Source organism: Urocampus carinirostris, chromosome 6 (genome assembly GCF_059441175.1).
Source record: "Urocampus carinirostris isolate Australia breed hairy pipefish chromosome 6, RoL_Ucar_1.0, whole genome shotgun sequence".
Taxonomy (NCBI): Eukaryota; Metazoa; Chordata; class Actinopteri; order Syngnathiformes; family Syngnathidae; genus Urocampus; species Urocampus carinirostris.
This window is the reverse complement of record NC_142354.1, coordinates 6,104,101-6,118,004: the sequence shown is the minus strand read 5'-3', so window position 1 is coordinate 6,118,004 and position 13,904 is coordinate 6,104,101. Positions and strand designations below refer to the sequence as shown.

General features: G+C 43.3%; 1 protein-coding gene across 1 annotated transcript; it reads left to right on the top strand.

Annotated features, from left to right (window-relative positions):
- Positions 1 to 11,769: 11,769 nt before the first annotated feature.
- LOC148363641 (uncharacterized) lies at positions 11,770 to 13,513 on the top strand. The gene has a single exon (XM_088337323.1). It carries the CDS (start codon positions 11,783 to 11,785, stop codon positions 13,511 to 13,513), a length of 1,731 nt encoding a protein of 576 aa, XP_088193449.1. The 5' UTR covers positions 11,770 to 11,782.
- Positions 13,514 to 13,904: the final 391 nt, after the last annotated feature.

The following is a 13,904-nucleotide window of genomic DNA, read 5'->3' as shown; positions in this document are numbered from 1 at the left end:
GTTCTTTCTCATGGGATTTCTTCCTTTCATCTGAGCCAAAAATCTGCAGAAACAGCCCTTTTCTTTACTGTAGAGGTCAACCGATTATCAGGCAACCCAAGAGATTGTTGGCTGCTCCCTGCCCAGTCTGGCTTGCAATACCGCGGGAGAGCTATCAACATTATAAAACAAAATCATTATACTCTACAGGACTGTCTCAGAAAATTAGAATATTGTGATAAAGTTCTTTATTTTCTGTAATGCAATTAAAAAAACAAAAATGTCATACATTCTGGATTCATTACACATCAACTGAACTATTTCAAGCCTTTTATTATTTGAATATTGCAGATTTTGGCTTACAGCTGAAAAAAACTCAAAAATCCTATCTCAAAATATTAGAATACTTCCTCAGACCAAGTAAAAAAATAATTTTATAACAGCAAAACTAAATCAAACATTTGAAAATGTCCATTGATGCACTCAGTACTTGGTTAGGAATCCTTTTGCACGGATTACTGCATCAATCCGGCGTGGCATGGAGGCAATCAGCCTGTGGCATTGCTGAGGTGTTAATGATGCCCAGGATGCTTCGATAGCGGCCTTCAGCTCATTTGCATTTGTAGGTCTGGTGTCTTTCATCTTCTTCTTAACTATACCCCTCAAATTCTCGATGGGGTTCAGGTCAGGGGAATTAGCAGGCCAATCAAGGACAGTGATGCCATGGTCAGTGCACCAGTTACTGGTGGTTTTGGCACTGTGGGCAGGTGCCAGATCATGCTGGATAATGAAATCCTCATCTCCATAGAGCTTTTCAGTAGATGGAAGCATGTAGTGCTCTAAAATCTCTTGGTACACAGTTGCATTTACTCTGGACTTGATGAAACACAGTGGACCAACACCAGCAGCTGACATGGCTCCCCAAACCATTGCTGACTGTGGGAACTTCACACAGGATTTCAAGCAACTTGGATTTTGCTCCTCTCCAGCCTTTCTCCAGACTCTGGCGCCTTGACTTCCAAATGAAATGCAAAACTTGCTTTTGTCTAAAAAGAGGACTTTGGACCACTCTGCAACTGTCCAGTGCTTCTTCTCCATAGCCCAAGTCAGACGCTTCTTCCGTTGTCTTGAGTTCAGAAGTGGCTTGACCATGGGAATACGGCTATTGTAGCCCATTTCCCGGACACGTCTGTGAACTGTGGCTTTTGATACCTGGACTCCAGCTTCAGCCCACTGTCTTTGAAGCTCCCCCAAATTCTGGAAGCGGCTCTTCTTCACAATTTTGTTAAGGCTGCGGTCATCTCTCTTGGTTGTGCAGCGTTTCCGGCCACATTTTTCCCTTCCAACAGACTTTTTGTGGATATGCTTTGAAACTGCACTCTGTGAACAGCCTGCTCTTTGAGAAATTTCTATCAGGAGGGTATCAATGATGGTCCTCTGGACATCAGTCAGATCAGCAGTCTTCCCCATACTTGTGATTTAGTTTACTGAACCAAGCTGAGTGTTTTTAAGGCTCAGGAAACCCTCGCAAGGTGTTTCGAGTTAATTAGATGATTCAGGTGATTAGTTGAATAGCCTACTTGTATACTTTTTCATGATATTCTAATATTTTGAGATAGGATTTTTGAGTTTTCTTCAGCTGTAAGCCAAATTCAGCAATATTAAAATAATAAAAGGCTTGAAATAGTTCAGTTGATGTGTAATGAATCCAGAATGTATGACATTTTTGTTTTGTTAATTGCATTACAGAAAATAAAGAACTTTATCACAATATTCTAATTTTCTGAGACAGTCCTGTATATTACACTCTTCTCAACTACCTTTTTGACCTGTTGCCCTATGGTTGGCGCAACAGGTCCCTTAAAACAAGGACTAACAAGCTCAGAGATAGTTTCTTCCCGAGGACATAACCAGTGTTTCTTCTAAGCTGCACACTGCTCGCACATTCTCGGCGCACAAGAAAATCTAGCCAGCGCACAAAAATGAGGGCTCAAAATTACTAATTAAGAAGCGATTCAAGTCAAAGTTAGAGTGCATGAAGGTATAAATTCACGGGTTTCCCTGACGTTGTGTCCTAAATGCGGTATTTTGAAGTCGAGTCGAAGGAGAACGCAGGTGAGTAAAGTTAGTAGAGTTTGTCGGAGAACCGGCTTCTTCGGCTCGGCTCACTAAAAGGAACCGGCTCTTTCGGGTCCTAAATGGCTCTTTCGGTTGTTTTTGCTTCTTTAATCCCAACATGACCAAATATTATGTAAAATTATGCACAAAATCACTTAAAGGAAGGGGGTAGTAGAACAAAAAAGAAAAAAATACCTAAATGAAAAAGTCGTGAAAAGCTGAGAAAAAAAGAAACAAAAGGAAGAGAAAAAAGAAGGAAAAATTTAGAAAAAAGCCAGAAAAAAGAAAAGAAAGAAATGTAGGAAAAAAGTAAATAGAGAAAAAGACAAAAGTAACAGCTCGGAAAAAAATAAACACAATGAGATTTTTTTAAAGGAATTTTTAAAAAAGTAAAAAAAAAAAAAAAAAAACACGGAAAAATAAAAAGTTTGTTGCATTCAAATAATTTCCAATTATATCAAGTGAATCTTGATGCCAAAATTGCACTTCCACTAAAAAATGTGATTAAGTACAGTTCTGTATCTTACAACCGACTAAATAAGCCCCCAAAAATGTTAATATTATGCGACAAAATATATCAGGAAATAAAAAGAAATGGATATCTTGTGAAATAATTTTAAGAACAAACGACGTTTGTAGGCCGTACAACCTTTTCAATAGTACATGAGTCAATTCATTCAAAAGAGAAAAATAATTTTGCATTGCAAATGTAACTTGATGTTAAGTTTTGGACATGTTTGATAATTAATTATCTTGCCACACTTGGGATTATGGTTGCTCACTGTTGTTTCAAGCGCTGCTCACCGACTTTGTGTGAACGCTCTGACCCGTGGAAAATAAGAGGGAACATTGGACATAACCACCTTAAACAACCATGCAAAACCTATAAAAATATATATGTTGTGACTTGTTTGGAAATTTTTGTTGAGTAAATTCTATTGCATTAATTTTCATTGCACTACTGTGGCAATGCACCATTCTTTCATTGCATTATTACTATAACAGACCAGTCTCCGAGCACTACTTCGTGAATATTTCTGCCCAATTATCCTGACAGTATTTTCTCATTTTTCTCTTTAGGGTCTTTATTACATGTCTACCGATGAGTGCCATGTCTAATCTCACAATAAAGACAATTCAATTCAATTTTTCTTCTAAAGAATTCAATAACTTGAAGTACATTGTTGCCAGTATCACAGAGAAAACTCAAATTATTCCAAAAAGTACTTTTGTCCCATTTTTCTTTATTTTGGTACTAATTTTAGCTACTGTACACAATGCAAGAAGAGTAGATGCTTCTCTTGCAAGGACGAAGGTTTTGTCTTTGCTTTTGTGGGGACCAAATCATAACCAAACATGGGTCTCACATGAAAGCGGGCTTCACTAGGGAACATACTGTATCCTTTTCTGCAGAATGAGACATTGATTGATCTTTTTTAAGTGATCACCAGGGTTGGGAAGTTACGGAATACAAGTAACTGGGTAACATTAGGATACAAAAAAATGAGATTTTATTCCGTGACATGCCTCTGGAGCATCACACTGTGTGGAAGGAACAACATATTGACTGCCCTTCAGCAGTCTGAAGGAGGAGTTTCTGATTACCCAAGCAAGAGAGGTGCTGCTGTGACAGGAGAGTCTCCTTGGCCGGCATGCAGGTGAGGACCGGAAGAAAGTGGTGCGCTCAAGAGTCAGTCAACCAGGCTGAGTCCCGCCTGGGACACAGTGAGCTGATGGGAGCAGTGTCACACGGATGAGCAGGAATTTGGAGTATCCCAAGACCTTCCTAGAAAAAGGCACAGGGGAAGGAAAAGTCAGTGCTTATCCAGGATTTTTTTTTAATCTGCATTTTATTTCTCCTTACATGTAGCACTCATTTTGTTGAATTGGCGCACGTCTGCAGTTTTGTGAGGCTGTTAATGTGAGTATTGTGTACCTGGGACAAAATTCCTCACTAGTGATGCGTTCAGGGACATTTAGTCTATTTTATAGGTTATCTTATTTTTGTATTTTGCAGTTAATTATTGTTCAAAATCCACTATTTGATCACTGTATTATGTTCTGAGAATGATTTACTTAGCCTAGAAAAGCTGAATATTTTCAAGGCGTTTGGTATCCCCACTTTCAAGAGTGAAAAACACTTGGTGTGTTAAAAACAATATTGGATTCTTAATGTCCTATTAATGTAAACTAAAGCTGCGCATATCTTGTCTGCCATGAGAAAAAGAGTTTTATTTTTGCTCAATAAACTACACTTAGTGCACTTTTATACACTTTTTTTGTAGGACTACAAGCAACCACCTAACCTCAGTTCCTTTTATGTTAAAGAAAAAAAATCCAATTTATTTATATTGTTTATTTTATCTTTTGTTAGCATATTTAGTACTGTATTTGTAAATTACCTTTTGTAAAGCACCTTTACAGTATTCTGTGATATAAACATGTTTATTTTGTTGTATTAATTAAACCCGGGCTGTTGTTTTCTTTATTTGGAGCGGAAATAACGTACACTATTATTTTGAAAGCAATACTTTGATTTTGAAGGTGCCTCGTTGAGGGTGTGCGTTTCTGAGTGTAACGGGTGTAATAATAACTTTTATTTTATTGAGATTCCTGCTAAAATATGTGTATAGTTTTTGGTAAATGTCCTGCAATGCTGAGTCCAACAGTGCCATCTGCTGGTATGGGGTGGGGTTTGGTTTTGGCTTCTAACATGTGACCAGGAGGCGGGGTTTTGTCAGTTTAACCAGAGTACTACAAAGGTAAGACATATCTTTTGGTGCTCCACAAAATAAGTTAATTTTAAACATTATAACCCCAGCTGACAAATCTCTCACCATGCATAGTAATGTGATTGATATTGTCAAGCTGTTTTGATTTATTTTCGTTTTGTTTCTGTTTTACTAAATATTAATTCCCCTTGTAGAGATCAAAGAGATCAAACCCAGCAGAAAAAGCTAATGTTGTGACTCATCCATTTGCAGGTAAATTGTACCCATTTTTATACTCATTATTGTTTTTATTCCTATTTTTTCATATACATTAAAAAAGGATGATGTTGGTTAAAATTCAGAGTAAAGAAAAACATGTTGAATTCATTGTAAACGTTAAAAATCCACTATACGATCTCTTGTTAAAAGTATCTTGTTAAAATGCAAAGATTTATAAATGTATTGTCTCATCTCATCTCATTAGCCATACCGCTTATCCTCATTAGGGTCGCGGGGGGGCTGGAGCCCATCCCAGCCATCTCCGGGCAGTGGGCAGGGGACACCCTCAACTGGTTGCCAGCCAATCGCAGGGCACACGGGGACAGACAACTCATTTCAGAGAATAGCGGAGACTGACGAACTGTTTTACACACCTGTACTTGTGCAAGAAGGCCCCACTTTCAGAGCGCTATTGGACAGCGGGTCGATGGCTTGTACAGTAAGTGAGGACACGGCTAAGTCCCTCCTGCAGCAATTCCCTGATATGATGAGTTACACGGCCGATGATTATGTCATTGTAGGCTGCGGTGGACACCAAGTTTCTCCCAGAGATATGTACGACATTCACGTCACAGTTTACGGGTGCCAAATGATAATACCAGTAATGGTGGTGCCAGGCCAGACAGAACAGATGATCCTTGGCAGCAATGCCATCAAATATATTTTGACTCAATTGAAAAGTACTGATGGCTATTGGAGATTAGTTTCCACTCCTGACAACGGTCTGTCCGATAACCACAGTCAATTCCTGTCAATGCTTTCCAACACAGAGAGATGGAGAGGTGATTGCATTCCAGACAAGGTAGGGACAGTAAAGATCAAAAGTTGCGTGACGCTGAATCCACGGACCGAGTACGTTATTTGGGGCAAGTTACCTGAGTTGGCCGGGGCATCAGCGGGCAGCACAGTTGTCGTTGAGCCAACCCAATCTAAGGCTGCGCCCAGACAAGTCCTTGTCGGACGAGTTGTCACTCCACTCTGGGGAGATGGATGGGTGCCTGTTAAAGTCTTTAATCCCACGGACAGAGTTGTGGTGCTGAGAAGAAACAGGAAAATTGCAGATGTGTCTCCTTGTATCGCAGCGGAAGACCTGCCCAATGCAGAGGAGGTCAAGTGCAACGTGCAGAGTGTACAGAGCAAAGAGGTCCGACCCAGGTCAGAAGAGGACATGATGCGTGCATTGGAAGCTCTGGGACTGCAAGACATTGACCTGAAGTCATGTGAGGTTTCGCTGCAGTGTAAAGACAAGCTCCTTCATATCATCGAACAATTCGAGTCAATCTTTTCTCGCCATAAGATGGACTGTGGAGAGGCCAAAGAGTTTGTACATCGTATCCACCTTGTTGATGATAAGCCGTTCCGTCTACCCTACAGACGTATACCACCAAGTCAGTATGAAAAATTGAGGACGACTCTGAACGAGATGGAAGAGAAAGGAATTATTCAGAAGTCGACTAGCGACTATGCATCTGCGCTTGTTCTCATATGGAAGCGGAATGGAGAACTAAGGGTATGCACTGATTTCAGAAGGCTTAATGCAAGAACAATAAAGGATGCCTACCCACTACCGCATCAAGCTGATGCTTTGGCCGCACTTGGGGGAAATGCCTTTTTCTCCACAATGGATCTGACGTCAGGCTACTACAATGTCCCCTTGCACCCTGACGACAAAAAGTACACGGCATTCTCCTCACCATTCGGCCTTCACGAGTACAACCGGCTCCCTCAGGGACTTTGCAACAGCCCAGCAACATTTATGAGGATGATGATGTCAATATTTGGTGATCAGAATTTCATGAGCCTATTATGTTACCTCGACGATCTGATGGTGTTTGCCCCCACAGAGGAAGTTGCACTCCAACGCCTGCAGATGGTGTTTACTCGCCTTAAGGAACACAACCTCAAGCTCGCACCCAAAAAGTGTTTTTTCCTCAGACGGACTGTGAAATTTCTTGGGCATGTCATCAGTGAGGATGGAATTCGGACTGACCCCGAGAAAGTGAGAGCGATAAATGACGTACAAGTCGCTGATCTAATGGAGTCGGATGGCAAGACGCCATGCCCTAGTAAAATCAGATCTTTTCTAGGCATGGTGATGTATTTCCAAAGCTTCATTGAAGCATGTTCTGCGAAGGCAAAACCTCTGTTCAGGCTCACATCTGAATCTGGTGACAAGCATAAGCGCAAGAGAGCCCGCAAGAAAGGTCAAGTGAAGCTGACGCCTGCAGATTGGTCCGATGCATGCCAGAACGCCTTTGAAACACTGAAGCACGACCTCGTGACAGGTGTCACTCTGGCCCACCCAGATTTTGATGCGCCGTTTATTCTGGCTGTCGACGCATCCTTTGATGGGATTGGAGCAGTCCTGTCACAGCTGCCACCTGGTGGAAAAGTAGCCAGACCAGTCGCCTTTGCAAGTAAGACGCTCTCTCGCTCCCAGCTCAACTACCCTGCACACAGGCTCGAATTTCTTGCCTTGAAATGGGCGGTATGTGATAAATTCAGCCATTGGTTGAAAGGAAGACACTTTACCACGTGGACCGACAATAACCCACTGACATACATTTTGACCAAACCAAGACTTGATGCGTGTGAACAGCGGTGGGTAGCGAAGCTAGCTGCATACAATTTTGACCTGAAGTACATTCCCGGCCCAAAGAACATCGTAGCCGACGCTCTGAGCCGTGAGCCATTTGTACGGTCATGTGTGGGTCATCGCCTTGTTACCGAGCCCTATACTTCGCTCTTGGACCAAGTCAACAGGGTGAACAACAGTACTGTGCAAGAGGTGTTCAGAGTATCCAACAATTGTCACGCTGTTGTAGACGAGAGTGCTGGGACATCAGACGAGTCAGTAAAAAGGGCAATTCCATCAGGCTCCAATGGTTCTGTGACATCAGAAGAAGTTGCTGCTGTCTTCAGTGCTCAGTCCACTGGTGGTGTGGGTCAAGTGATGGGAACAGATGCTAACTTCAATCTTCTGCAGAAGGGAGATCAGTCAACGGCACTCCCACAGAGTCAGCTTGTTGGTTTACAAGAACAGGACAACACAATAAGCAGAACCATGTACTTTGTGCATAGACACAAGAGACCTACCAGGCGTGAGAGAGCTGTCGAGTCGACTAGTGTGATGAAACTACTGAAGCATTGGAGCAGACTCACCATACAGAATGGCATGCTCTACAAAATAAGGAAAGATCCTCACATGGCCAAGAAAATCTTCCAGTTTGTGGTGCCTGATTCATTGAAACAGAAAGTCCTTCAAGGTTTACATGACTCAGCAGGTCACCAAGGCCAGAACCGTACTTTGTCTCTGGTGAGGCAACGATTCTTCTGGAATGGCATGGAACGTGATGTTGTGAATTATGTCAAATCCTGTCAGCGCTGTGTAGTAGGGAAAACACCGGAACCACACAACCGTGCACCACTCAAGAACATAGTCACCTCTGAGCCTATGGAGTTGGTCTGTATAGACTTTTGGACTGCTGAGCAAGAGAACAAGTCTGTAGATGTCCTGGTCGTAACTGATCATTTCTCCAAGATGGCGCACGCCTTCCCTTGCAGAAATCAAACCGCCAAACAAGTTGCTCGCCGTCTGTGGCAGGATTTCTTCCTTGTCTATGGTTTCCCACGGCGTATCCACTCTGATCAGGGAGCTAATTTTGAGAGCAAACTGATCAAAGAGCTTCTAGAGATGGCAGGGGTGCAGAAATCCCATACCACTCCGTACCATCCCATGGGAAATGGCATCGCAGAACGATTCAACCGAACATTGGGAGATATGATCAGAACCCTTCCCCCTCAGCCCAAAGCAAAGTGGCCACAAATGCTGCAGCAGCTCACATTCTGCTATAACTGCACAGAGCATGAGACAACAGGGTTTGCACCGTTTTACCTAGTGTTTGGTAGGATCCCTCGTCTCCCTGTCGATGTCATGTTTCAACATGCTAATACCAATGATGCTGTTGTCAGCTACTCTGACTTTGTACGCCATCTGAAGAAAGATCTACATGAAGCTGCTCAAATTGTACAGAGGAATACTCTCAGAGAACAGACTCGTCATGCCAAGCTGTACAACCGTAGGGCCAAAGGATCACCTCTCGTCGTGGGAGACCGGGTGTTGATCGCCAACAGAGGTGTCCCGGGGAAACGCAAAGTTGCAGATAAGTGGGAGTCAACCCCGTATGAAGTCATATCAGTCAAGCCTGATCTCAATGTCTACAGAGTCAAGGATTGTCTGACGGGCAAAGAGAAGGTAGTTCACAGGAATTTGCTGCTCTCTGTTAGCTTCTTGCCCTGTGAGGATGATCTGGCCAGCGAATCTGAACACTCAGAGTCTGACGCTGCTATGCATGGAAGTGATGTATGCCCTGATTTACCTGACGCGGTTGAAGACAGTGATGTCCGTACAGTAAACTGGGTGATACAGGCAGGTGAAGAGCAAGTTCATCCAGAGGTAGAGGATAACTCACTAGACAGCAGATCTGATGCCCAGTCCGACTCTTGCAGTGTTGATACATCCAGTCGAGGAAGTCAGCACATCCCCGAACAAGATGTTGACCATACTTCAAGTGACAATACGGAAAGCCCATCACAGTGCTCTGAAAGCATGATCTCTTTGGGTATGGGTCTCCCAGATGAGACCCCATTGAACACTGACCATCCGGACGCAGACTCCCCTGATACTGACTGTTTAGACTTGACCGTCCCAGACCTTCAAGCTCAGGTTAATTGTGCTCAACCTGACCGTTATGGTCTTAGGGTCCGCCAGTCCATCAGGCCTCCTAGTCGTCTAATTTGTCAGATGAATGACCAGTTGGTAGGTGACAATCCTCTGTCCGCAATATCTGCTAGTTCCTAGTTTAAGTTCAGTAGAGATGCACTTTCAGTTTGAGTAACAAAGCTTGAGTAAGAAACAAGAATTGTGCCTATGTGAGCACTTACAACTACAGGAACAATGTTTGATATTTCAGAGATGTAACAGGCATCTTTGAGTCTGTGCTTAGTTAGGAGTTTCATCGCCTCCTTTCTTTTCACACTCCTTTTTGGGAGAGTTTTAGAACTGACATGCACTTCAGTTTGTTCCTTGTAATACTGTACCAGTTTTCGTGTCCTCTTTTTCATCAGTATTTGCCTTTTTGGCATGTGATTTTTTTTCTGTTTAGTGTAGCACTCCCATATTTAGCAGAATTTCAGGGGGGTGTATGTAACGGGTGTAATAATAACTTTTATTTTATTGAAATTCCTGCTAAAATATGTGTATAGTTTTTGGTAAATGTCCTGCAATGCTGAGTCCAACAGTGCCATCTGCTGGTATGGGGTGGGGTTTGGTTTTGGCTTCTAACATGTGACCAGGAGGCGGGGTTTTGTCAGTTTAACCAGAGTACTACAAAGGTAAGACATATCTTTTGGTGCTCCACAAAATAAGTTAATTTTAAACTTTATAACCCCAGCTGACAAATCTCTCACCATGCATAGTAATGTGATTGATATTGTCAATATGTGCCTTCTTCATATTTCTTTAATATCTCATGTTTTGTTTTCATTGTTATCATCTTCTTGCTTCTCTCTTGCACGATTGGACCCATAGCTAAACAAATCAAAGTTTAACGAGATACTGAACTGAGCATACAGAAAGGCAGCATTGTCGGAGGATGTGACACGCTGCTTGGGTCAGTAATAATCCACAAAGTGAATGATGGAGGCGTAGCGCAGAGAGATGGAAGGCTGCAGGCCGGAGACCAAATACTAGAGGTCAACGGCATCGACCTGAGGCAGGCCACTCACGACGAGGCCATTAGCGTGCTGAGACTTACCACCCAGCGGGTTCACCTGCGTGTCTTCAGGCACAAGCTGGCCTACAGGGAGGAAGAGCTGTGGGACGTCTTCAGTTTGGTCCTCAGGCCACATCCTGTCAAAGGATTGGGCTTCACCACTGTCGGAAAAAGTAATGACACCGGCGTCTTTGTGTCAGATATCATCAAAGGAGGCGTAACGGATTTGGATGGCAGGTTGTCGCTTGGCGACCAGATTCTGTCAATCAACGGAGAGGACGTCCGTGCAGAATCACAAGATCGGGCGGAGAGACTTCTGCAGCACTGCAGTGGTGTTTTCCGCCTAGAGGTAGCTCGTTTTAAAGCCGGACTTCAATACGCAGAACACAACCAGAGCAAAGACTCGGAAAGTTCCACCTTGGCGCCCTCAAGTGGGTGCAGCGCTTCTGTCGTCCAGCAGAGGAAGACAATACATAGGACGGAGCACCACACATTTGAGGACCACCTTGAGTACAGGAAAGTAGTTATTAAAAAGGGCCCACGTTGAAACCGCGACAACCGAGGCAGCGGTGACGACTGAAGACTTGGCATCGGGGACGAAGAGTTGTTTTCTGGCTGAAGAAGGGGTAGGGATACTTGCCTGAGGGATATAGGGGGTGGGATTTGGAGGGTGAGATGAGGCGGGCGTTGTTGATGAACTGGGAGCACTGGTGGTTGTGGTGTTAGTGGTGGTGGTGAGTGCTGCGCTGGCGGACCAAGTCAACAGGGTGAACAACAGTACTGTGCAAGAGGTGTTCAGAGTATCCAACAATTGTCACACTGTTGTAGACGAGAGTGCTGGGACATCAGACGAGTCAGTAAAAAGGGCAATTCCATCAGGCTCCAATGGTTCTGTGACATAAAAGCAATAGTAGTTCTTCGATGAGTAATGATAATTCTGGCATGCCTGAGACGGCCTTGGTCAACTTTGCTGGTGACAACAATAGGCAGCAACGTGTTGCCCCACAAAGCAACACTGACCGTCAACCTAAAGATCAAAGAGCCGGCTCCTCGCAAGGCTTTTCGAACTCCTTTTCTGTTTCCTCCTCCGCTATTTTTCCTCCTGCGCCAATGCGTAATTCCTCAGCGTCTTCCTCTTCGTCATCTGTAAGCTTCCGCATTAACGCCAGCCGGAACTCGTTGCATTCACGACGATTCCTCCTCAGCCCGCACGGTGAATGGGAAAAAAAGCTGGATGAGACGAAGAAGAGCCAAGAACACACCGGTGTACAGAACCAGGCTGCATCCCATGTCTCTGCGTGTGATGACAAAGATGATGCCAGTATGTACGACCCCTCTAAGCCAACCATGTCAGACTCCAGCAGTTCTGACGTCGAAGATGAGAGCTTTCAGAGCAAGAATACACAATTAGCCACAGTTCCATGTTCAGAACCTCCTAACAATGTCGCTCTAAATAGGCAAAAGCTCGTTCAAGTTAAAACTGAAACTCAAGATTATGATGTCGCACAAGAAGAACCGAAGAATGCTCATTTACAGACTTCGTTTTCAGATCAAAAATGTGCTCAAGGACCAGTCAAAGTTGAGAAACGTTGTGGCATGAAGGTTACAAGTGATACTGCAATTGCTAATTTATCAGGGGACAAATTGTTCGGCCTCGGTGGAAAAAGTTCTCCTGGTTTGGACACGTCAGTAAATTTATTACATGTACAGCGAAACCTTGACGATTTCAAGACGAGGGAGCAACGTGGCCGCAGTGCTACTGATGACAGTAAGACAGATTTTCCGAAATTTGAATCTTTCCTTTTGAAGGTGAAAGTAAAAGAAGAAATCAAATCTGAACCCACTCCTGCCCCAACTGATTTGAGCCATGAAAAGGAAACTTCCACTACAGCGGATACATCCGCAGAGGAGTCGCCTTCAAATAGAGCCACATCTAAGGACAATCCTCTCTCGAACGAGGGCAAAGAGAAGAAGGAAACAAACAATGATGAAGACAGGCGATCGAGGTCGCAAGAGAGAAAAGGACGTTTCTCTTCAGAAAGTTTTTTCTCCAGTTCCCCTAGGAGAAAACATAAACATAGGCGACGCAGATCAAGTTCTAGCTCCAGATCAAACAGCAGAGAGGATTCCAAGAGAAGAAAACGTGACGAAAGCAGCCACGAAAAAACGAACAGCAGAAATCACGGCCGTGAGAGAAACAGAGCAGCCAAGCGTTCTAGGTCCAGATCCAGGTCTAGAGGTCGATCGAAGAACCAGAGACTTAGACGCTCTCACTCTAAATCCCCATCCAAGTTGCCTTACAGGTCCAGATCCAAAGAAAGAAGGAAAGAGCGCCCATATGGCCGACACGAAGACATAAAGGCTCGACCGAAAGACAAATGTCGACCTCGCTCCAGATCAAGCTCCAGAGAGAGAAGGAAATTAGACGGGCCATCGAAAAGTTTACAGAAAACTTCGCAGACCTCTTTTTCATCCACAAAATATAACAAAGACTCTGAAAAAGAAAAAACGGGATCAGAAAATTCTGTCAAGGAGGAGCACAATTTTCAAGTCCAGAAAGATTCTAACTTTGTTGCTAAAATTAAAAAGGAAGGTGACAGTGAAAATGCAGTAAAATTCAGAGTAAAGAAAAACATGTTGAATTCATTGTAAACGTTAAAAATCCACTATACGATCTCTTGTTAAAAGTATCTTGTTAAAATGCAAAGATTTATAAATGTATTGTGATATTCTAAAATGTATTTTCTGTAAAGTGAAAAGACAGCTCTTTGATATGCTTTGTTGTCAGTTTAACCAGAGTACTACAAAGAGATCAAAGAGATCAAACCCAGCAGAAAAAGCTAATGTTGTGACTCATCCATTTGCAGAACTGTAATAATAAAAACCTCATCATCCAGTCCAGCGTGAATGTGGATCTTTGGTGGGACACGTACAACGCGGTTACATTGGTGCCGTGACCCGTGACTTCTATCAAACTCGCCGAACCGAGGACTGTCCTACCTGCCACATGAGCTCACAGTATTTGAAATTTTAGTTACATGAG